We start from the raw sequence: 23311 nt of genomic DNA, 5'->3' as shown, positions 1-23311 counted from the left end.
CCCTTTTTTAAGTTAAGAGGACAACGTTCCCATGCATGCTTTTTTTTTTCCATATCACTGATAAATATGCTAAAACACAGTCCCATCATAGGTCTGTATGTTTCATTTCTCTAAGTATCTGTTCATCCAAAGAATTTCTGAATAATAAAAATTAGCCTCTGCAGACAAGAAGACAGCATTTTCTCTTCAACTTCATCCTTGCCTCCAAATTATTTTAATCTGTTCTTATATAAGGATGCTCTGATCCCAGTCTGTGACAAGCCCCATAAACTTCCATGCAACATTGCATATTGTGTCCACCTAGAAAAAAGAAACTTCCAAACTGGGACCTTATCAGACAACCAACCAAAATCCTCCTCTCCAAAACAAATTGAAAAATATCAGGAAGCATCTGAGAAGCCAGACTCAAGTTGTCAAATGCTACCATTTTTTAAAACCCTAAGATTTCCCTTGGATGCTTGTTCTGCATATAGAGCTCAGTCCTTGGACACCTTTGTATGTATTGCTAGAGAGCTTCACAGCACAGAAATAAGAAGGGAGCCTCCACTCTGAACAGAATCCTGGGTGTAAGTTTTGCCAGCCTTCCACATGGAATTGTGGCTCCAGAAAGGAGAAGAAAAGTTCATTATATGCCAGGACCAAACTGGATTATGGGCAGATGACTGACGAAATGCAGTGTGAGATCAAACATATCACAAAGCTGAATATTCAGATTGGCATTTAATAAATTATTTTTTTGTGTTCATTTTTGGGCAGTGTATCTGAATTATGATTGCATTATGATCCTTGTTGGTTCATCTCTTGGGGCTGCTTTTAACTTGCTGTACACATCAAACCAAATGACTCTGTGTTCTCAGCAGTTTCACCTACTGCTACCCTTGGCATTCTGGAAGGGCAGAGCATGTTGTCCTGACAATTATAATTGTATTTGCAAAGCTTTAGAATGATGAATACAGTCAGAGAAGTTGAAAATGGATGTAAAGCTAGAAGAGAATTAAGGGTTTGATTCTTGATAGGAGTTCATGCACGCTGGCAACTCCCACTTGAAAAAAAATCACACACAGAAAGTGATATTAAAGTTATGGAGAAAGATGCTCTATTATTTCTCAACTAAGGTAAGTTGAAAAGACTGTTTGAATGTCAAACAATTCATATTCTGCCACTGATGACTGTTGCCTTGAAAACCAGATCCTTCAGGCTGAGAATTAATCAGCCTGCTTAAAACAGAGGAAACACCTCACACCTTAAAACAGAGGACCAATACACTCTACCAGTAAAATTTGTCTTCTGACAACACAGTTACATGAGAAGAGTTAAACCTTCATCCCAGCATAGTAAAACCATCTGCACTACTGAGAGGAAACTTCAGCTGGTTACAACATCTGAGTGGGGGCTTTCATTTTAAGGACAGTTCACAGGAGGTTTGTAGACATGGGTGACAATAAAAATAAAGTGTAAGTCACCCAACATTCCTCACCAGACACTGTGCTTACTAAAAATTGTTTGGCATTAATGTTATTTAGAGGTCTGAAGGCATGGGAGGAGACTTCTAGAAGTAGCTTACACGCCAGAGGAGACAGAATGGTTTGGCTTGTAAGGGACCTTGGCTCCAAACACTTTATTGTGGGCATGGAAATTTTCCACTACTCAGGTTGCTCAGTGTCTGACACTTCCACATCTCTTTGAAGCCTCTTCCAGTGTCTCACCAGCCTTACCTGGTTGTACCCCCAAGGGCAAGCCAGAATTTCCAGCCTTGCTGGCTGGCCTGGCTCTTGTGAGGCCTGTGGAGGTAGCAAGGGAGAGGCCTCAGGTGCGGCTTCTGTGAGAAGCTGCTGAAAGCTCCCCCGGCTCCAAAAATTTGGCCCCACCTCTGGCTGATGTTGAACCCATCAGAGACCATGGTGTGCATATTCAAGAAGGGGAAATGAGGGAGAAGTAGGAGAGGAAAGGGTCTGGGGGAGAGAACAAGAGCAGAGATGTCAGAGGAGGTACCTGAGCAGAGGTTTCCTTCATCCCATGGCCACCCCGCAGGCTCTGCCCGTGCAGCCCATGGAGGAGCAGCTGTGTGTGTGCATCCCTGGCTGGAGGAGCCCGTGCCAGGGGAGGTGACTGTTCCCAGCTCAGTCCATGACTCTGTGGGCAGCCCGGGCGGGAGCAGTCAGCTCCTGAGGGACTGCACCCCATGGCAGGGACTCATGTCCCAGGGGTTCCTGAAGGACTCTCCCGTGGCAGGGACCCCGCCCTGGAGCGGGGGAAGGAGGGGACTGATAGGGACTGGTACTCTGTAAGACCCCTCAACATTCAGGTCTGAACAGTGCCCAAAACAAGATGTACAACATATGCCTTAAAAGAAACCTACAAAACAACCCAAAACTTACTTCGTATTCTTATTTTCAAAATATCAGCGTGATTTTGACCGTTCTGCAGCCACAGTTCTGTGAGCCCTTGGGGTGGTGTAAATGAAACCAGCTCATGGCTGCAGCTCTGCTTCATTTACCATAGCATGGCTGAGTGAACATTCTGGCAGAATTACTCTTGTTGTGCTTTGCTAATGAAATTATGCACATTCCACCTTCTGGAGATTGTATTGGCACATGGAAATTTGTATGAAAAATGGATACCTATGGCACAAATCAACAAGCAGATTTTCAGGGGGTAAAAAAAAGGGAAAGTAAGTTCTGCATTTTTTGTACAGTTTAGAGTGTGTTGGTTTTTTTTCTAGATGCTTTGAGCCTTATTTTTGCTATACACCTTCACAAGATTTTGCATTGCTACCCTCTAATGGGCATAATGTCTGGCCTAACTCTAATGGTAGTAATTTTGTCTCATTCATGTACAGCTTTCAGACAGAAATCATACAATAGGTTTTGTCTTTTTATCAAAAAAAAGAAGTGATAAAATACTACAATTACTGCTAGACTTTCATCACCCAGATTTTTTTTTTTTCTATTTTCATGGTGAAGTCTTTTTTTCTTCAGTGTTCCTGCATTTCTAATGATAAAGCAGCAGATAGAATAACCCTCTTCTAAATGCACACTGCTCAATAAGTGAACAAGCTGCTTACAATAATTAATGTCATCCTGTACTCAAATTGCTTGTGCTAATATAGCTAATTTGCAGCAGCAAGCATTAACTGTGATTAGTCATATGCATCTTATGTCATCACCAGTGCCTATAATTTTCTACAGAGTGAATCTCACATCTGTTTTAAATCATTTGTCTCTTGTCTGGTGTTCCCTCCCATGTTACTGTACCAAAAATTCTTTCACTACAATAGATGAGAGAGAAATTGATCTTTCTCAAAGAACTGCACAGGAGAGAACAAGATACTAAGCACTTCCAAGTAACTTATTCTGAAATAAGTGTTTGATTTCAGCTAAATTAATAAATCTACATTTTCCTTCTTTTGCCTATATTCTGATATCTATTTCTACAGGATGCAAATTATTTCCAACAGAACACCTAATCAGTTTAGATCACAAACTGTATTTCACAGTCAAACAGATGAGTCAAAAGATCTATTTTATATTAATTTTGAACATTTGTAAGAATTCACTAACAGGAAGACAAACTTTCTAGTTTTTTGCACTGTTTAATATAAACAAAGCTTAGCTGTAAGTAGAGCAAGACTTATTTAGTATGTCAGTCCCAAAAGGCAGACATTAAATTATCAAGAACCAGCTGCTGAAAATGCAGTTTAAAGACCAAAATTTACTACTCTATTTCTTTTTTTTTGTTTGTTTTCTTTGCAGCAGTTTATTTTCCTATTTGAAGGTTTACTTCACCCTTCGGTTCTTTAACAGCTAACCAATAATTTCTAGAAGTGTTTTTTTATAAGCTACATTTACCAGACCTCTAACTCATATACCTTTCTCTCTTCCCTCTCCAAATGGGAACATTTATCAAATAACACAAGGATGTTCTCAAGTTCCCCACCTGAAGCTTCTTCCCTGTGCTGGACAGAGTATTTCATTTATTAATCAGTTTGCTACACTTCTTAGTTTGCTTTTATCCAGCTGCTTGGAATTACTGATTTATGTTCAGCTGATGTTTGGCCCCATGCCTCTCAGCTTCATCGACTCCATAAAACCACAGAGCTATGGTATAACCTCAGGGTCAGGAAGGGCAAAACAATGGATTTCAGTTTACACAGAATAAATAGGTAGATAAATGTAAAGGGGAAATCCACTCTTTGAACATCTTTGCTGATCCCTTTCTGTTTTACAGCAATTAGCTGTGTTTACCACTTCAGATTCCAGGTGTATGTCCATCACTGATAAAGTTACTTAGCTGCTTGCAAATTTTTTAAATCCCATTTCAGACCATGATCAGCTCATGAATTTTGTTCATCATTCATTTTCTAAAACCAAGTTCCAGATCTACTCATAAAAAAACCCCATAATTTTGGAATTTCCCATGATATTACTCATTGATTACATGCATTACTACGACCTGCCTCTGTGGTTAATGTGACATTAATGTCAGTACCCTCACTCTTACACAAGTCTTAAGCTTCACAAAATATAATAAATATAATAAATATAATAAATATAATAAATATAATATAATATAATATAATATAATATAATATAATATATAATACCTGATCTTTACCCATATCAAAGCATGAAATTCTTAATCAGATTCAACTTCTTGGATTGTTTTTGCCTACAGAGATCACAGGTTTTAGTTTGTTGGTTTGGTTTTTTTTTTTTTGAGACCCCCCGATAGAAATCAAAGATACAAACCTGAAATCACATCTCAAAATGCAAGTATTAACTTTCATTTTATCAGCTGACAACACAAACTTCCTAATCACTTGTTCAAAAGAACTGAGTGACTTGTTTGTGAGCTGAGAGGATACTTATCATATGGGCTCACTTTCTAGATTTCAGAAAGTATTCTTTAACTTTTGCTGGCAAAACCTTTCCATTTCTGAGAAGGGGTTCAAACAGATTCTAGATATTTTTAATTTTTGAGAGCTTGGGTTAATTTATAAGTACCCAGCTCCTTTGTAATGGCAGCAGTACTTGTGCTTAGAAGAAATAGTCATTGTAATTAGTAATTCACTTCTGTGAAACCTCTAAAAAAAAAAAAACCAAACAAAACCCAGGCTTTCAACTATATTTGGGTGCTATGTTCAAGGGTCCCATGCATTTGTTTCTGCAGCTCATCACTACCACTAAAAACCAGTTCATCCTATCCATCCCATATGGTTACAAACTGGGAGTAGTTGGGACTCCTACTCTTGGGGATGAGAGGGCGTAAGAGTTTTGCCAGAATCTTGTACAAATTAAGACTTCAGCACCCAAATTTAGATGCTCTTTTCTCTCAGTCACAGATGTCTGCTCTTACTACACATGGATCATTTCCTGCTATAAGACTCACAGAAAATGTTTCTGAAAAGAGATGAAGAGAGCAGACACGATGAAATATGATGCAACTCCCCAAAAAAAGCATTGGGACCTCATGGACTGAAAATGAGGAGAAACTGTTTGGCTTGCAGCCCAAGGACAGACAGCAATGAAAGGAAAAAAACCACATTTTTCATGGCCAGTGTCAGTGATTTTGGGGTTTGGGGGAGACTCTGCAGTTGGTAGAGTGATGCTTGTATTGATGTATTTGCAGCCAAGAGGTTCAGGCAAGGGAGAAGTCTCCTAACATCAGGGCAAAAATGAGATTTTGTAATAGAAGAGTGGAAAATCGGATACCTAGGGCTTATTTTTAGGTGTTTTTAAGGAGACCAAGATAACAACAAGCAAGCATTGATTGAAATACAGAATAAAATTAGAAAGTAAGTTGATAAATGCAAACTTTTTTGCAAACTTGAACAGTTATATGAAAGTTGTGTCTCAGGAGACCGTGAGCTAGAGGGTTACAAACGGAGTTGTACCCTGGAAAGTTTGTCCTGATAACAGAAGTGGAACACACTTTCATATTTGGGTTTTTTTATATTACTGATAGGAATTTATATGCATCTCAGACACTTTGCATGGTGCTACCTGGACAAGTAATAGGATAATGACTTAATTCCTCAGCACTTTTCTTGTCACCATTTCTTCATGTTACCCTTTTTAGTTTGCAATTTTGTGGGGGTTTTTTTGTCATTTAAAAGCTTTATAGTTCTTGCCCTCATTTTAGATTCTTAAGCCTACAAAGTTATCACTTACTGGTGATATTACAGATTATTAGAGAAATAAGGGGCAAGTCAACCTGCTAGAGCAGGAAATTGAGTATATTGCTACCTTTGTACCTGCTGTTCAACGTCAAAGAATGCAACACAAATTTTCTTTGTACTTAGTGCTCATCTGATTAATAAGCAGTAAGTTTGTAGGCATTTTATAGGTTTGTTTTGTAAGTTTCTCCTGCCTTCCCCAACATTGTTGCTAAGTCAGTTCATCACCCAAAGGCTGTTAGGGATATCATCCTCTGTCAGCCACTGCATGGAGGGTTGTCAGGAATTCCCAGCCAAGGGGGTTGGTGTAATCTGGAGGCCAGACTTGTCCCAAGTGTTGAACTGTTCAGGTGACCTGGGCAAGGCTCTACAGCTGCCCCCTAATAATCACCAAGATGTTGCCCCCAAACAGGCTCCACTTACCTGCTTGCAATAACCCACTGTGCACACAGAGTCAGGGTGTGTCTTTATCCCAGCTCTGCACAGGAAGGGGTCCTAGATGGGAAATCCACAAAGCACCTGTCCCCTAACACTGCATTTCTTTTACACACCAAAATAATGCAAAATTGCCTTATCTCCAAGTGTACCAATAAAATTCATCTACGTGACTGGTTAAGCAGTTCTGTGGTGCTGCTGCTGCTTTGCACTAAGCATGCTCAGGGGGCTTCTGTGAGCTGGGGCTCCTGCCAGCCTAAGGGAGGGTGTTTGAGTAAGTGAATGAAATAAGTTCACAGGAAGTTTAATTGTTTTACTGTTTTCCTTAGTGCCTAGGGCTAAAGATATTAGCCACTTGCATCCTCCATTCAGCTCCTCATCTTCACCCCAAGGTACACTCAGCAAACACCCCCTTCCATCACTCATGCTGACTTCTCTTTTTTGACATTAGCACTGGTTCCTTCTCCCTTAACATCACACTCAGGGTGGTCAGAGACCACTGACAGTGTCTACACACACAGACAGGAACTGGAAAACATTTAATGCAGTGTTTCACAGTGGGCTGGATGGTAGGCACAAGCACCTCTTTCTTCTTCCTGGAATTCTACACTTCAGTGCCTTGGGGAAATGCACCATGCATGCTGCAGCTGGCAGTGTTCATGTATCCCACCCACTGATGTGTGAGAATGTAGATGTGTTCCACAGCTTAGTTAAAGATTTTGTTGAGTGCCTGGACAAAGCAACTGATAGGAATTCTGTATGAATCATGTAAATAACATGCTTCAAACAATCTGCTTATCAAGAAGCTACCCACCACTTCCCAAGTTCAGACTTTTACTTAGAATACTTCAAACTAGATGTGCACAGTACCAGCATAAAAAAAAAACCAAAAACCAAAAAACCCCACAACTTCATTAAAAAAAAAAACAACTGCATACTTCACCCTTTCTGAAGGGTGTAGAAAGAAAAAGAACTCCACATTCCTGCTAGCATCTCACAGTTCCTGGCTACTACACCTTTTCTCATCTGACTGCTGTTGATCAATATTCCACTATTCCCTCCACAGCAGAACCCTTCTCATTTGAAAGCACACTGCAGAGTGATGGTCTAGCAGTGGCCACAGAGGAACCACCCTTTGTAACAAATAAAGCATTAACAAGTGCCTCTGTAAGGATGTAACAGGAAAGGTGCTCTGTAGAACTCCAACAAGAAAAGCAAGGTCAGTTGAGTTCATACAGAGCCAGCATACTCCTTGTAGCCATCTCAGATTCGTCGTGGTTGGAAAAGACCTCTAAAGATCACCAAGCCCAACTGTCAATCAAGAAAACCTGAAGTGCCTCATTTACACATTTTTAAATACTTCCAGGGATGGTGATTCCACCCTGGGAAGCCCATTCCAACACCTAACAACTCTCTTATGGCTTTTTTATAGTGAACTGAACACAGTACTCAAAGTGCAGCCTCAGCAGTGCCATCACTTCCCTATCTTGTGCCACTGTCTGATCCAAAACCCAGTAAAAGTCTTCCAGCATTTCATGTCTTTCATTAGAAAAACTAAGCAGAGAATAAACCACAGGCTTGGAACAATTTGAACCCCAAGCTAAGCCAGGTCTGGGCAAGTCCAAAAGGTTCCATAAACTGTTCTAGCTCAAGCAGGCAGGAAGATGCTTTTGTTTTTATGTTGAGAATTTTTTATTTTAGTTTTATTGCCTAAGTCTTCCCCCATGCTGTAACCTTACACATTCAAACAATAATGGAACAGAAAGATGCCAAATCCTTACCTGTTAGGAACTAAAATGCAGATACTGAAAGACAGAAGGTAAAAACTTAACAAAAAAAGGGCTGTTGCTGCTGAATTAAACTCCATTTTCCATCCTGGTTTGAGAAACACCACAGACATTTCTATAATGAAACTTCAAGCACTTAAACTACACCGGAGGAAAAGCACTATTTATTCTGAGACAGTCAGAAGTGACTACTTAGGTATATTAATAATCAGTTATATACAATAAATACTTCCTGATATAAATGTTTAAGATGTGTATCAGAAAACACAACAATCTCCATGGAAATTAAAGAGAACTTAAAACAGGAAGAGAAGTTGATAATGAACAAGACTAACAACCTGATTCATCTTCTTCGTAAGTCTTTTGTTACTCCTCAGTGGATTTCACACTACGAATGAATGTCCCAAAGAGGTTTCCACAGAAGGATGCAGATGACACACAGAACTCACCGTTTTCAAGAGGTAGATACAGGCTTACCAAAAGCAAGAAGGCAGGTTTCACTCAAGAGCATGGTCACACTGGGTTGCATTTATAATGATATAAAAAGTTGGTTTCAACTATCCCGGGGTTTTCTCGGTCACTACCTGTCACCTCACTGAACAGGGAATGCTTGCTTAATTATTATTATTATTAGTAAGTCACAATGACAGCTTACACTTTTACTTAAGTAGAATAATCCTGCTATAAAATCTAGTACAAGGCTTACACTTAAAATAATGGTTTAACTGGTCAGGAAGGTATGGTTCATCTACTCTGCCCGATGAGAGAGCCAGGTCTGAAGAGGCAATGAGTTATTTGCATATATTGCTGGTCTAATCACTTTTGCAACACACTTGCTTGAGCAAAGATTCTTTACCAGAGAGGTCCTGAGGGTTAAATTCATTGCCCTTTGATATCAAGTGTCATCACTCTGTCTCAGTTCTGACTGACTGAGCTTCCAGCCATTCCAAAGAGCTTTGTGAAACATGGCAATGCATGTGTTTAACATGAGCCATGAAAAACAACCTTATTTCATCCCAGCCCCTGCTAAATACAGGGCAGGAAGTCAAATCTGTACAAAGGTATTAAGACTTTAGTCCATCTCATAAGTGCATTAAATATCTTTTAATAAAGACTCATAAATTCCACTGCATGCAAGTCAGAGTTGATCAAACAGACTGGGTAACACAGCCATTCGGAAGAGCTCCTGTGTATGTTCAAGCCTTTGTAGGAAGCATTATGAGTAAAAGATAGTAAGAGGTCCACGAGAGGCTGTGTAAACACACCTGTGCACCCCACAGACACTCCTCCAAAGCTTTGCCTTCAAGTTCAGTGTTCCTTGCACAATTTAATATAGTTGATAGCTAAAACTATCACCCCACACCTTCTCAGACCAACCTCACGCTGCATCAAATTTCGGTTAAATCCTCACCTCTCATACAAAGAGGTGTTAAAACTAACAATAAATGCAATAGTAAGGAAGAACCCATAAGAAGACTGGAATTGGCCATTAGGTATATGCCTACCTAGTTTTACTCTATTGAACCTTTTATTTAGAAACCAAACTACACTGCAGAGTTAACTCCGCTCACCACACTTCTAACACCCTCACTCAACTGGGATTAACCTACCAGGAACAGAGGGAAGGAGGACAAAATACTCCCTCCCCCTCTTCCAACTCAAGCTCAGGGGACTGGATGGTGGACTGACAGGGCAGTTCATTAACCAGAGGAAGGACAACACCCTGCAAGACTTTGCTGAAGTGCAGGGAACGGGGCTGAAACACAGCTTCAATTTATTTGCTGCCAGTATCTCCTTGACTTTTCATAACCACCTCACTCAACTTGTTAGAAAGGGACAAATGGCCCCACTGGAAAGGATAAAGCTTTTGTTCCTTACAAGCAACAAACTTACCTCAGCCAACACACTGCTCTCTTCTATTTGGTAACTCTACTGGGATTGCAGTTCAGGGGTTGAAATGAGTGGTTTTGTTCCAAAACTGCTTGTTCAATAAGAGATCACAAAGTAATAAATGGACAGCTACCAACTTTAAAGCTAATATATAAAACATTTTTGGTCAAGCTGATCTTGAAGTAATTCTGAATTGAAGAAGGAAGAAGAAACCACTTTGGAACTGACTGGATTCCATCATTTATAAAGTACAAATTAAAGTACAACTGTAATTGCTGTCCTGGTTTCAAGCAGGACAGTGTTAATTTTCCTCCCAACAGCTGGAGTAGGGCTGCATTTTGGATTTAGTACAAGAAGAATGTTGGTAATAAACTGGTACCTTAGTTATTGCTCAGCAATGCTTATAATGAATCAAGGCCTGTTCAGGTTCCCCTGCTTTGCCAGGTGGGAGGAAGCAGAACCAGGACAGCTGACCCAAACTGACCAAAGGGATATTCCACACCATACCCTGCCATGCTCTGTATAGGTGAAGGTGGCTGCTCTGGATCACTGCTCTGGAACTTGCTGGGCAGTTGTGCTCTGCATCACTTGTTTTGTATATTCTATTATTATTATATTTCTTTTTTTCTCTATTAAACTGTCTCAGGACACTGAGTTTTTCTTCTGATTCTCTTCCCCATCTCACAGGGGGGGTAGGGACCAGGGGTGAAGAAGCAGCTGCATGGCACTCAGTTGGCAGCAGGGGTTAAACCATGACAGCTGCCAATTCCACCTCTGATACCACGTTTCTTCCTTCCATTTTCACACAATTGATCAGTCTGTAACAATTTGCATTGATGATTATCACTGAGAGCTGCTGCAGAAAATATAAGAGGAAGCAATAAGGGCAATGCCATTCTCTCTATATATGTGGGGTGTTATGCTGTTTTTGTTTTTTATTTTATTTCTGTATGCAAGGTAATGTTTAGGCACATTGCTGGGGACACCTAAAATAAATCATTTGCCATTGTTTAGAGTATCCTTTTGGTTTTAAATACTGGTCAGGAAAATAAATGATGTAAAAATAAACGAAAGTAAGTATTGCAGGAAAAAAAAATGGATTTGCATCTAAAAATGAAGGAGGTGAACTACTTTAACCCTTTCACCAGACAATGTGGCAATATACAGAATATTGCTTCTGTTTGAGAAGGCTGTTGGAATTTTACACTGACATAGAAAATTATAAATTACACAGTATTAGTTTCTATAATCACTATATATATACACACAAACCAGCTGTGGAATAACTGGTTTAGAACATACAAATAAAAAAAAGCCTCACACAGATCAGTACAGTGAAAGTAACAATTAACATGCTCTGCTGCCAAAATTTGTATTAAAAACACTATATACTTTTTAAATGCATGTACTGCCATTACATTAGCAGCACAGGCATTTAATTTACTTGACTTGTCTAAAAGGATTATAGCCTTTCAAATATGCAGATTGTTCTGAAAGGTTCTATTGTATAATGCTTGGTATCAAACTAAATCTTGGTGAATGGGTTAAAAGGCAAGTGAATCACTTAAACACAACAAGCCATGTGCACTTCAAATATTCTAGTGTTTTACCTGTAAGGTATTGTTTCAAGCAAACAAGACTTAACAGAACATATGGCTTTACAGTAACACCAAATTGTCAACTAATGTGTAGCAATAAATACTTAAAATCTCTACCAATAGACTTACGTTTTGATCCGTTTTAAACAATACAGAAAACAATTACCAATTAAAAACCTGTTGTAAAATGCTGAACACCAGAAAATCTTATTTAAATCACTTTTGTAAGCTAAAACAACCAAAATAACATTTATAGGGCATTTCAGTTTCATGAATTCATTTTTTCTTTTCTTTTTACAAGGTGAAAAATGTATGAAAACTGCTAAATACTTTGGTCACACTAATCATCAAATAGTTATGTTTCAAATACATTAGATTTGTGTATTCACTTTTTATAAAACTATTCTTACAGCCATTTTAACTATAGTAACACTACTGTCATCATTACATGGGCAGCATGATCTTATTTCACAGGCCACCCATTATTTAGAACAATACAATATAAACATACGCAAAAATTATTGGTATTTCTCAATGTGCAATATTTTTACACTTATGAATTTCTGTACAATGTCTTAAAATCTAGAATATAAATGTTGCTGGTCCTGATCCCTTGCAAAATTAGTGCAGCAGTGATTGGCTTCAACAAGGTCTAGATGAAATCCTCAAGAAATACTCAAACACCTGGATATCAGTTCATTTCTTCAGCCAAGGCAGTGGACATCACATATCATACAGGGCCATTAACAGATGCCTCTCCTAAATGGGTGTGTTGATCAGTCCTAGGAGGCCAAAAAGAAATGTAAGTATCCAAGGAGCAAGAAGCATCCAAAACAAATCTTGGTAGGTGCAAAAAACCCAAACAATCAAACAAAAAAAACCCCAAAACCACCAACCACCCCAGAATCTAACAAGCCCAGATCATGCCTAGCATGACCCTTGAGTTGAAGTGAGAAAACAACGTGCTTGTCCCATTTATTTTCTGAACTCCAGCAATTCTGGAGTCCTTATTGCCTATTTAAGCACAGCACTTCAATTGAGGAGCATTTGATCTTTATTAACCAAGCTATTAAGTGACCTACAGAGACACAATATCACTCCAAGAGAATCACTAATATAAAGCATTTTTTGGATACTTTCCCCAATTTTAGTCTGTGAGGCAAAATGTGATACCAGAAGTATTTAAGGTTGCACTTAAAAAGCAAGCAGCTAAGACACAACAGGAAAAAGAACAGTGTCTTAAAGTAACTGCTTCAGTTACTAATCTGATCTTCAAACTGCCATTTCACAAATATTTGAGTATCAGTCTATTAGTATAAAAAGTTCAGGAAGTATGGAGGAGAATGAGAAAACCTACAGAAATTAAAACAATAGCAGTATACATATCCAGAAAAGTTGTGTACACATGGGCTCAATTACTCTGGACTAGCATAGATTAAGAGATTAAATCAGCTGTGATTATCTGATGAAATTAATTTTCATCTTATCAGATGTTAACTGCATATATTAAGAATTGCAATACTAAGAAAATATTAAGAAATAAAGGCAAAGAATCTCAACTTCAATTCAGTGTAAGTAAACTCCATATATTTCGAGAATCCCTTAAAGAATATAAACAGCACTTGGAACTACATGAGAAAAGTTACCTGGAACTCTTGTTCTCTGATGGTGTACATCACAGAGAAGCCACTCTTGGGTCCGTGCTCTACATGCACATGACCAGGAGGAGTCCCCTAGCTAAGTCTTTGGCTGCTAAGCTCGAAAGATATTTCTTAAAAAAAATATGTACACATTAGAGAAAAGACAGACCGCACTCAGGACAAATGCAAACACTTTTTAGGGAAAACCAGAGGGTAAGAAAATGAAGTGCTGCATGGACAGCAAATCTGACAGCCTGCAGAGCAGTTACTTCTGAACTGGAAAGAAGTCCATGCTAGAACAGGGCTCCTAGCAGAGATTACTACTGCTGACCACCAGCCAAAGACCCACCTAGGGGACTCCTCCCACTGGTCACACATGCATGGAGCCCCAGAAGCACAATTATCTTTATCTCTGTATTTATACTGCACATATATGAGGATCTGCTGTGACAGCCACCTTTAGAGAAAGCACTGAACTCTGCTGAAGCCAGCTGGAATCAATAAAAGGAAGTCCTGGAGATTTCCCACATCTCAAAAGCAAACCAACCAACTGCTAGGTCTGAGAGCCCTCTGTTGGTTTAGAGGAGCATCTTTACTCAAAGACTCCTTCCCTAAAATTTAATGCTTATCAACATTACAAATATTGTCTTGATAAAAAAATGTTTCTGTACCTCCTGCTCTAGCAAGTCATACAGGGTTGTTTTATTTTCTGCTTTGAATCAATTCTTTGCTTAAATTTATGCAGAGTAGAAAGTTCTGGTTTAGAGGAAAAGGTAACACTGCTCTAGTGTAACACTTGGTACCACAGATGTAAAACACATTAGCCCATAAACAATTCTAAAAACCAGAATCTTAATTTGTTTGCATCCTTCTTAGTCTGCATTCAGTATAATCAGAAAACTCAGCAGAGTTCTGTATTGTATGGAGAGCTATACTCTGAATCTTTGCTTACAAAAGCATTCCAATTTTGTCTTCACTAGGAAGTTAGGCAATTAATACAGCATCCACAAAGTCTTAAAAATGATGACTACTTTCACAGGATTTGTGTGAAAAATACTACATTTCTCTAATAATAATTTAAAAACTATTCTAGTCAAGAAACACACCTTTAAAACACTATAATAAATACTAGAAAATCTTTATTTGTGTGTGTGTATACATATTCTGCATTCTGATTTTCAAAATAATACCCCTGTTTATAGTGCAATGCAAAAGTGACTCCTGGAGTTTTTGCTTTTAATTAAGCAAAATCCTCTCTCCCTTCAAGACATTCTCAGCTCTCTAATAAGGCAACATGCACTGCTCAGACACCCCAAGTCCTGCTCTGCACGAAGCAGACTGTTGGTTACTCAGGGCTTAGTAAATAAACATTTAGGTTTTCCTTTTACAAGGGTTTTCTTTGAGACAGCACAGTTCCTCTGGGCACCCCTGATGTACATCTAAACCAGGAAATGGCAGCATACACCATCCTCTGCCTTTACACCAAGAATCAAGCCTGATGTTCAACAAACCTCTAGTTCTGCTGGAAAGCAGGAAAAACTTGCCTAGATACTAAATTTGAAGCAAGGTCTTCACTGAATAGACTTCAAGGGCAGAAATTCTTCTCATCTACTTCAAGCTCTTCCTTGTTTTATATTTTCAAGATGAAGTTGAACCCTGCTCTGACTAAAGATCTAGAAAGTAGCTCAGATATCAAACACATACATTAAGCAATCCTAACATGTAGTGGCTAATGCCACCCCACATGCATTTGATTTTGGTGAAGCCATAGCAGACTCAAGTTTTATTGACTATGTTTATGCATCATTGTAACTTTAGAGGCAAAAAAACCTCCAAACACGGACTCTGACAGGAAATGAAATGAGAAACACTGTTCAATGCCTTTTTTTGTGTACCTGACCATTTAAGAGAAACAAATTAATGCAAAACCAGATTTCTATTTGATGGTGGACCCCTGAGAATTGCATCTTGAATTACTGTTCTCCAAGACTGTACTAGTGGTCAAGCTGCCACAGAAAAATGTCATCTTTTCTTTTCTCCAATAAGCATGCTGAGCAATCCAGGCTACTCCCCATTTCAGGCAACTTTTATTTCAAATATATTATCTATGTACTTTGAAAAATTTCTTCCAAATCAACAAGTCTTCAGATTAACACCTAATGAAGATAAGGGTGCAAATAATAACAGATTTACAAACAAGCATGACTTAAGGCCCCATTTCCTTTCCATACAGCTGCACCAGTGGACTCCCCTCAAACTGTTCTGCAGTAGAGAACACAGAATGAAAAAATGGTAGACTTCAGTGAATTTTCAGGGCAAAGTCAAACATACTCCCCTTCTATACTTTTAAATAATAATTTTCATAAACACATCAATTCACTATTCTAACTTGGTTACATATCACAAAGAATGGAGATATTAATAATACCCTGCAAGACAAATAATAAGGCAAATAAAAATTCTTAACAACTCAAAGAGTCCTAGAATCAATAGAAAATAGAATTTGTGACTGCAATTACATGTTTAGATTGAGCTAAACTCTAACAATTTATTCATCTCTTTCAGTCAGTCCTGTTAGAAAAACATGTAAACTGCTATTTGTAGGACTGAAGGCATCCTTGAATGCAGTTACCTCTGTTCTGGACTGCTGTGAGTAGGCTGCAGAGCTGAAGAAGCCTCTTCTGCAACCTCTGCATTCTCTTCTACTACATATTTACAAGAAGCATCCTGCGAGGTAGACAGTTTTCCTTCCTCACTTAAAAAAAAAAAAAGGAAAGAAGTTTTTAGTTGTTAAGCTTACTTACAGGGAAATTTCAGGCCACGGGGAGAAGCTGGGAGATGGTCCATATTTCACATGCAAATGGATTTTAAGTTATGATTGCAACATGAAGATCAAGCACATGGGTCTAGGTTTTACAAACACCTAATAATGAACCAGTGTTCACTTCCATTAAAACTTGACTGGATAAAAGGACAGGAAATACAGTGATTACAAACAGGATCAGAAAGGAAATAAGGAATGTGTGTGATACCTGAAGTGGAAACAATCACAGTCATAATCCTTTACTATACATACCAATAGGATTTCAACACTCTGAAGCCAGAAGTATGCAAAAATGGAAGGAAGAGAGTATAAAAAAAATTCAAGATTCCCTCAGAAACTGGCATGAATAGTCTGTCCAAGAAACACGTTAGCAGAATCATTAACTCATTGCCATCATTAAAAAGCTCCCTAAAAAATCCCCAGTGAAATTCAATGTATGCATTATGTGGTACATAAAGCTACTGCAGACCAATCTGTTTCATGAACTTCCACTCAAAAGACTAAACCAAAAAATTCAGTGAAAAATCATACTTACACTATATAAGATATTATGATGTAACTACACAGACTAGAAAGTGGCAAATAATTGTGTTTTGCCTCAAGAGGCAAAAACCACCTTTGATTAAACTCAACCACACCATTATAAATGTATTAATAAGTACACATTTCACCATATACACACAAGAGATAGTTATAATGTAGCTCTGAAGTAAACACAAACATCAATCTCTGTGGCAACAAATCTATTTATGCAAGAAATGAGGAACACTTTAAAGCCACTTCTCCCTGTCAATTTTTCATCCTATTCTTACAATTCTCCTTTCAGTGGATCCATTACATTTCAGTGAATACACTTCAATCCCTGAACCACTGAAAATGAATACATTAGCACTGAAGGTACAAAGTAAACAAATTTGAAAGAAGGACAATGTAAAGACTAACACTTGGAATTTCTTCCACTGAAATGGACTGGGATTTTTCTAAGCAACTTTCAAGACATATGGAAAAATTGCTTTCAGTATTTAAAGCTAGAATACTGGCAGATAGTAGGAAACTATTATAAAAGAAAAAAGGGTTCCATATCAAAATGCTAGAAGTAGATTTGATTTCTCAAGATTGGGGCCAGGGGGACATGATACAGAAGCTTCAATTACTAAAGGCAAAATTATATTTGTAGGTCAGACTGTTTGCAGCTTCTGTTTCCCTAAATAAAGATTTGATACTAAATAAAAACCACTTGATCATTAAATCTGAGATCACAAGATCTTAGGTGAGATCTCAGGCAGACAAACCTTTTTCTCCATAAAGGGATCAAAATGTTGATATACACAATATGGACTATAGCCAGACTGTAAGACAGGTATTTCTTAACATTTTGTATCAGAAAATACAAAAATTAAGGAGCTTGTTCTTCTGGTTATTCTAGAATTCTATGTGCCACTTGTAATCCAGAACAGATTTGACACCATCACCAACAGTGATCACCCCTGATGCTGAGTTAACTCTCAAAAGCAGTGCCTTCAACTTGTGTTCCACATCCTCCTGCATCAGAGGGATGGAATTCTAACACAAATCTAACATTTCTGTGCAAAATTTAAAAAGCCCAGCTTTGTAGTGAAATTAACTGTATATTAAAAGAATTGTATATATTCTAGGAACAATTATGTAGATTAGAATTAAAAGTTATCAAGTCAGTATTTCACTAATAATCTTCCACTAAAACTGAGGCTTGATAAGCCAAGTCATGTGTTATAGTAACTAACTGAATGTAAAATTTCAAAATAATTACTTTGGAAGAAGGTTTCTAGTTAAAGCCTCAAGAATGAACACCTGCAAAGAACTCTGATGACCCACAGTGTTGCATCAACAGTGCTTGTTTTACAGGAATGGGAAGACAATAAAGAAGTTTTCTCACCTTTTGAACACAGCTGTCTCAGTTTTAGCATCTACAGTAAGGCTCAGTGTCTCCTTCATGCTGCCATTCATTACTGTTTCAGTTACCTTGTCTGCATTTTCTGCATCATCCTCTCCATCTGAGCTTGCCTCCATAGCAACACTTCCTGGAGCTAGAGATACAGAAGCCATTTAGTACATGGCTGCTGCTGTTTCTATTTCATCAGCTGCTGCTGTTTCTATTTCATCAGCAAGCATGAGCCAATATCAGCAGAACAATCAACTTGCAGTTTTGTACAATTCTTGAATTTTTTCTTACAGAGAAAATCACCTTTCTGCTACCCCCCACTAAACACATATCTATGGAGAGAACATAGGTACTTCTTACAGCTGGCTTAAGGAGAAGTTACATTCCATAACTATTTTTCATTTTGCAAGCCACTTAATTATTTTGATAGACAGTGTTTACTGCAACAGATTTGCCTGTACAGGACTTCAGCCAGATTATAGTGATTATGTTTCTGTACAGTCAAATTCCTTGTGTAAGCCCAGAGAGTACAAATGTGGTACTGTCACAGGTTCCAAGCAGCTTCCCAAGCCTTGGGAAGAGCAGTCTCCCTGGACACCTCACCTGCAGTTGTTCTGCCTGGTAATAATCTACACAAAAAGCTACTTATCACATTTTAGGCCTTTAACCAGTTCATATGTGTAGAAGAAAGAATTAGTGCAGGCACAGCAAGAGGGACTGCTGTAAATAGCTCAGAAATTCTTTGACAAGGCATTTTCATTACCCAGCAGAACAGCAGCAGGGGCAAATGAAAGGTGTCTGGAAACCTAAATTTTAAAGTTCAGGAAAATTTTTCTCAGGAACTCCTCCTAAAAACAATGTTTGCATTTCTCAGTGCAGTATATACTTACTCTCTAGTTGTGTTGCAGTTACATTTGTGTTCAATGGGTCATCTGGGGCAGTGTTTGTTTCCATTTCCACAGGAGAATTGCTTCTTAGGGTATCTTTTGAGCTTCAAAGAAAAAGTAAAAAAGCTTTAGAAGCTTCACTGAGTATCAAAAGAAAAGGTTCTTATACCTTTATTAGCTCTATATCAAGGCTATGAGGCCTAGAACTCCACTGAAAGTTATTATCATTGTTTGTTAGCAGGAGTCTTGGGAAGACACTGAAGTTCAGTAATGCAAAATCCATCAAAACCTAGTATATTTTTGGTGGTAGGGTTATATTTACTTGGTTTTTTTGGGTTTGATTACAAGTAGTATGGGACATATCCCTAGTAAATAAGGCATTACAAGTACCACTGCCTCCTTGTAACATTACAAACATTTTTAACTGACTATAAATGCAGCACTCTTTCCACATGAAAGATGGATCTCTTCGGAGAGTGCCAACACAGTCCTCATCAAGTTCCTGTACTCTTTAATCATACATCAGTATGGCTACAAGTTTTTCACTCTGAAGCAACTCAAAAGACAAGATTTGGCCACGGGAAACACTTCTTAATTTATAGAATGTCTTTTCTAGCCACTCCCAGTCTTCATTTTCATTTTTTCACAACCCAGAGAAGCTGTGGATGCCTCTTCCTGGAAGTGTTCATGGCCAGGCTGGACAGGGCATTGAGAAACTTGCTCTACTGGAATGTGTCCCTGCCCATGGCAGGGGGTTGGAATTAGATGATCTTTAAGCTCCTTTCCAACTAAAACTACTTTTATGATTTTATGATTTTCTGAAGCTGTATTAACTTACCTGTCTCAAACATAAAACAATACACTTTTATGTTGTATACCCAAACCTATTTAATGCCCAGATACACAGCTGAGAGCCACATGTATGACATGAGGAGTCTTCTGACTGGAGAAGGAACTAGTTCTTTACTGATAGTATTTGGCAACTCAAACTTTACACCTATATGATAAGGTATTTACAATCCAAACAAAAAAATCCCAAACCTATTTCTTTTATAATATCAATAAAACAGAATCATCATAAACATTTTACAGCTTATGTTTAAGAGTTCAAGTTCAACCCTTCCTGGGTTCAGCCTACACAAAATAAAAAAAGGCATAACAATAGAAGACCAAATTCTGGTCAGAGACCTGTATTAAAGAATCCAAAGATTCTTCAAAAACCCTCTAAAACAGTGACAAATCAGGATCCACTAATCCTACAAAAGCCTGCTTTGAGGTAGTTGATAAAAAGACTGCTGTTATAACACAGAGGGCCCTTTGGACACTACACACCTTGTCTGACACCAGAACCTGTACCAAGCTCTGGTAGAGATGAGCATCCCAAGGAAACCAAACCATTGCAGTTAATATTGAAGAACCTGTCCTGAATCACTAAAACACTCACCTCAAAGAGGATGGAAACTCTGAAAAGGAGGCCCAGCCAGTTTCTTTTGCTGGCATAGGTTCTTCTGTATTCCACACATCAGACCCAACAGAATCCAGACTGGTACCATGTGCAGTCTCCATGGGTACATCAAAGTTAGCTGACCAGTTTGGAGCTGAAAAGAAACCAATCAAAAACTTCATTAAGAACAAGTTTTAATAAAGAATATGAGTGCACACATGCCTAACACAGAGAGTCTCTACATGTACATTCCAAAAAGAGCAGCAAAATTTGTAACTAGACTTTAAAGCACATGCAGAAGAATCCTCTATATACTGTTGAAAAATGAATGCATTCCCTGATGGTGCAATTCTACTGATAAGGGAGAATTTTGAAAACAGTAACTCAGAATATTTTGCTAAAAAGGGGTACAGTTTATCTGAAAAACAAAACCAATAAACCATAGATCAACTATAATCCCACTTCATTCTTTAAACTAACAAACGTTTTAATTTTCCAAAACTAATTTCTGTAATTACAAAAAAAAAAAAAAAAAAAGGAGAGTTTTAATCTCTCTTTCACTTTCCTGTGCCCATTTTCTTGAACAGAGAAAATGAGTATGCAAACTTAGGAATGGGCCAACACGAAATAATTTCTCATGCACTAAACACCACTGCTAAGTTTCAGAAAAGTTTGAGTTTCTACAATTCAAAATATTTATTGTGATTTTAAATTTTGGAGCAACTGTGACTTAACAGCACCTAGTTTAGGATAGGTCAATTTTAAATACTTCACCTACCCAAGGCAAACATGTTTTTCATTAACACTTACATACAAAAAAACAGGCTGAAAAGGAAGCTCTGACTAGCAATTAGAAATTCCAACCCAGGCAGATATGGGAGGAGACCCACATGGATCAAAACTTGTTTGACACACAGATGCCAACGACACCAATCTGACAAAAGAAAAGAAAACCCTTAACTTATCCTTCCATTTTCATTTCATTCCTTACAGTCTAGACAAACATAGGGCTTTTTTACCTACTGCCAGTTTAATTAAAACCAGTTCAGGTTACTATGACTTGAATGTGAAAACTTCTAAACCAATTACATCAGTTAAGTTTCCACAGAAGAGTCTACTGATGTGTGTCTTTCATTCACACATAAAACCAGACCAAAACAAATCCATTTGGCTTCTATAAGATGCCTTTTAATAGAGCATTGTTGGATGAAAAGCTGGTCTGAAAAGCTTTCTGTAAAAATTACTATATTTTAGGTTTGGAGATTAACAACTTACTAGTTTTGCAGGCATTCAATATGCATATAAATGACTACAGTTCATCCTTTCCTTTCTGATTTCTCCTCTTGAAGAGCAGAAACATGAATTTTTGAGTGACTAAGTAACTTTACTCAAGACACATAAGGAATTTAAACTTCCCAACATTTGTAAGCTCTGTTGCAAGCAGTCTTTATAGAGGGAAAGACTATTTTATTAAGTCAGCTGAATAGAAATAGTAAACAAGGAAAACTTCTATGATGTAAAACTTCTAGATATAGGAATCTTTACTATAATAAGCAGCTGGGAGAAGAGCTACATACGTTCACTTAAGTCTACTTCCATTTTGTCCTCTGTACTGGTGTGTGTTTCAAATAAATCTTGTTTTGTTCCATCCTCTTCTTCAGAGTCTGTACTTTCTTCACTGTCCGTACTGCCCGAACTTAAAATACAAAGAGAGTTTACATTCTGTGTTTAGTATCAGCCCCTGGGCATGCTAGAATTCTTGAGAGTTTGAGGCAAAAAGAAAATTACAGCAGCTATAATTTCAGAGAGATTAACTGAGGAATAATCTGTCAGTTATTAGCACGCCCCACGTTTCTCGTTAAAAGAAAACAAACAAAAAACCACAAGGTTTAAGGTTTTTTTGCCTTATCATGTAAGAAGGCTCTCTTTTCTACCCCCTTTGCAACTACTGGACCACAAATTGGTTTTACTCCTGCCATACAAAAAAGGTAAGTAAGGAACCAGGTCTGTGTACCTAGATTGCTGGTCTATTTGCTGCCTTCACAGACAGCCCCAAACAGAAAAGCTGAAATACAAAACTCTTCAACACCAATTTAAGAAGATGTAACTTGATTAATTTTAAAATCTAACATCAAATCTTTCTTTAAATCTCCCCAACTGTATTCCCTCTTTAATTATCTACATTAAACTTTGTGGGCATCTTAACCCTTCCTGATGAAAGTAACTGAAGCAAAAAGCAAGGGAGTGTGAGAAGGCAAGGATGCCCCTGAAACCCATCAAATTAAGTAACCACATCATCAGATTAGCAATATGCATTTTGAAGGCTGCAAGGGAGGAAGAGGTCAGGTTTGTGGGAGGACAGAATTCAGAAGGTACCAAGGGACCCTGTGCAGCCTTGGGAGTCTTGGGCACTAAATGCTCTCCATTTACAGAGGTGTGGAGCTGGCCAAGGCAAGAATGGCTGAACAGGTGTCATAGTTTGGGTGGAAGAACTAAGTCTGAGTATGAGGAACTAGAGAAGAAGATCTTAGGACCCTGACAGATCAAAGAAGGGTCAGTATTCCCTTCCATTTCCTGCCCATACTCTTATAGGGGAAGTCAAAAGGACCCAAGGCCTAACCCCCATTTTTTTCCTGCTTTTCCTCTGTACTCCTTTGCCATCAGTTGCCACCTCCTCTTTAGAACCCACACCCACTGGGTGCTGGTAAGA

At 38.3% G+C, this 23311-nt stretch overlaps 1 protein-coding gene across 8 annotated transcripts in view; it reads right to left on the bottom strand.

Annotated features, from left to right (window-relative positions):
- Positions 1-8533: 8533 nt before the first annotated feature.
- The window catches only part of PPP6R3 (protein phosphatase 6 regulatory subunit 3), a 54540-nt gene continuing 39762 nt past the window's right edge, over positions 8534-23311 (bottom strand). For 6 of the 8 annotated variants that reach the window (XM_071761573.1, XM_071761572.1, XM_071761571.1 and 3 more), the window contains 6 exons: positions 22179-22297; positions 20602-20755; positions 19161-19261; positions 18265-18415; positions 16158-16280; positions 8534-12667 (listed from right to left, as the gene is read on the bottom strand). In XM_071761573.1, the coding sequence (XP_071617674.1) occupies positions 12616-12667; positions 16158-16280; positions 18265-18415; positions 19161-19261; positions 20602-20755; positions 22179-22297 (700 nt within the window). In that variant the 3' untranslated portion in view covers positions 8534-12615. Of the gene's footprint in view, positions 12668-16157; positions 16281-16319; positions 16620-18264; positions 18416-19160; positions 19262-20601; positions 20756-21411; positions 21536-22178; positions 22298-23311 lie in introns of those variants that run through there. The other 2 variants (XR_011729355.1, XM_071761576.1) reach the window with 2 other exon arrangements.

The sequence above is a fragment of the Heliangelus exortis genome, chromosome 18 (assembly GCF_036169615.1).
Source record: "Heliangelus exortis chromosome 18, bHelExo1.hap1, whole genome shotgun sequence".
In the NCBI taxonomy this organism is placed as follows: Eukaryota; Metazoa; Chordata; class Aves; order Apodiformes; family Trochilidae; genus Heliangelus; species Heliangelus exortis.
This window is presented reverse-complemented; position numbering and strand designations above follow the sequence as displayed.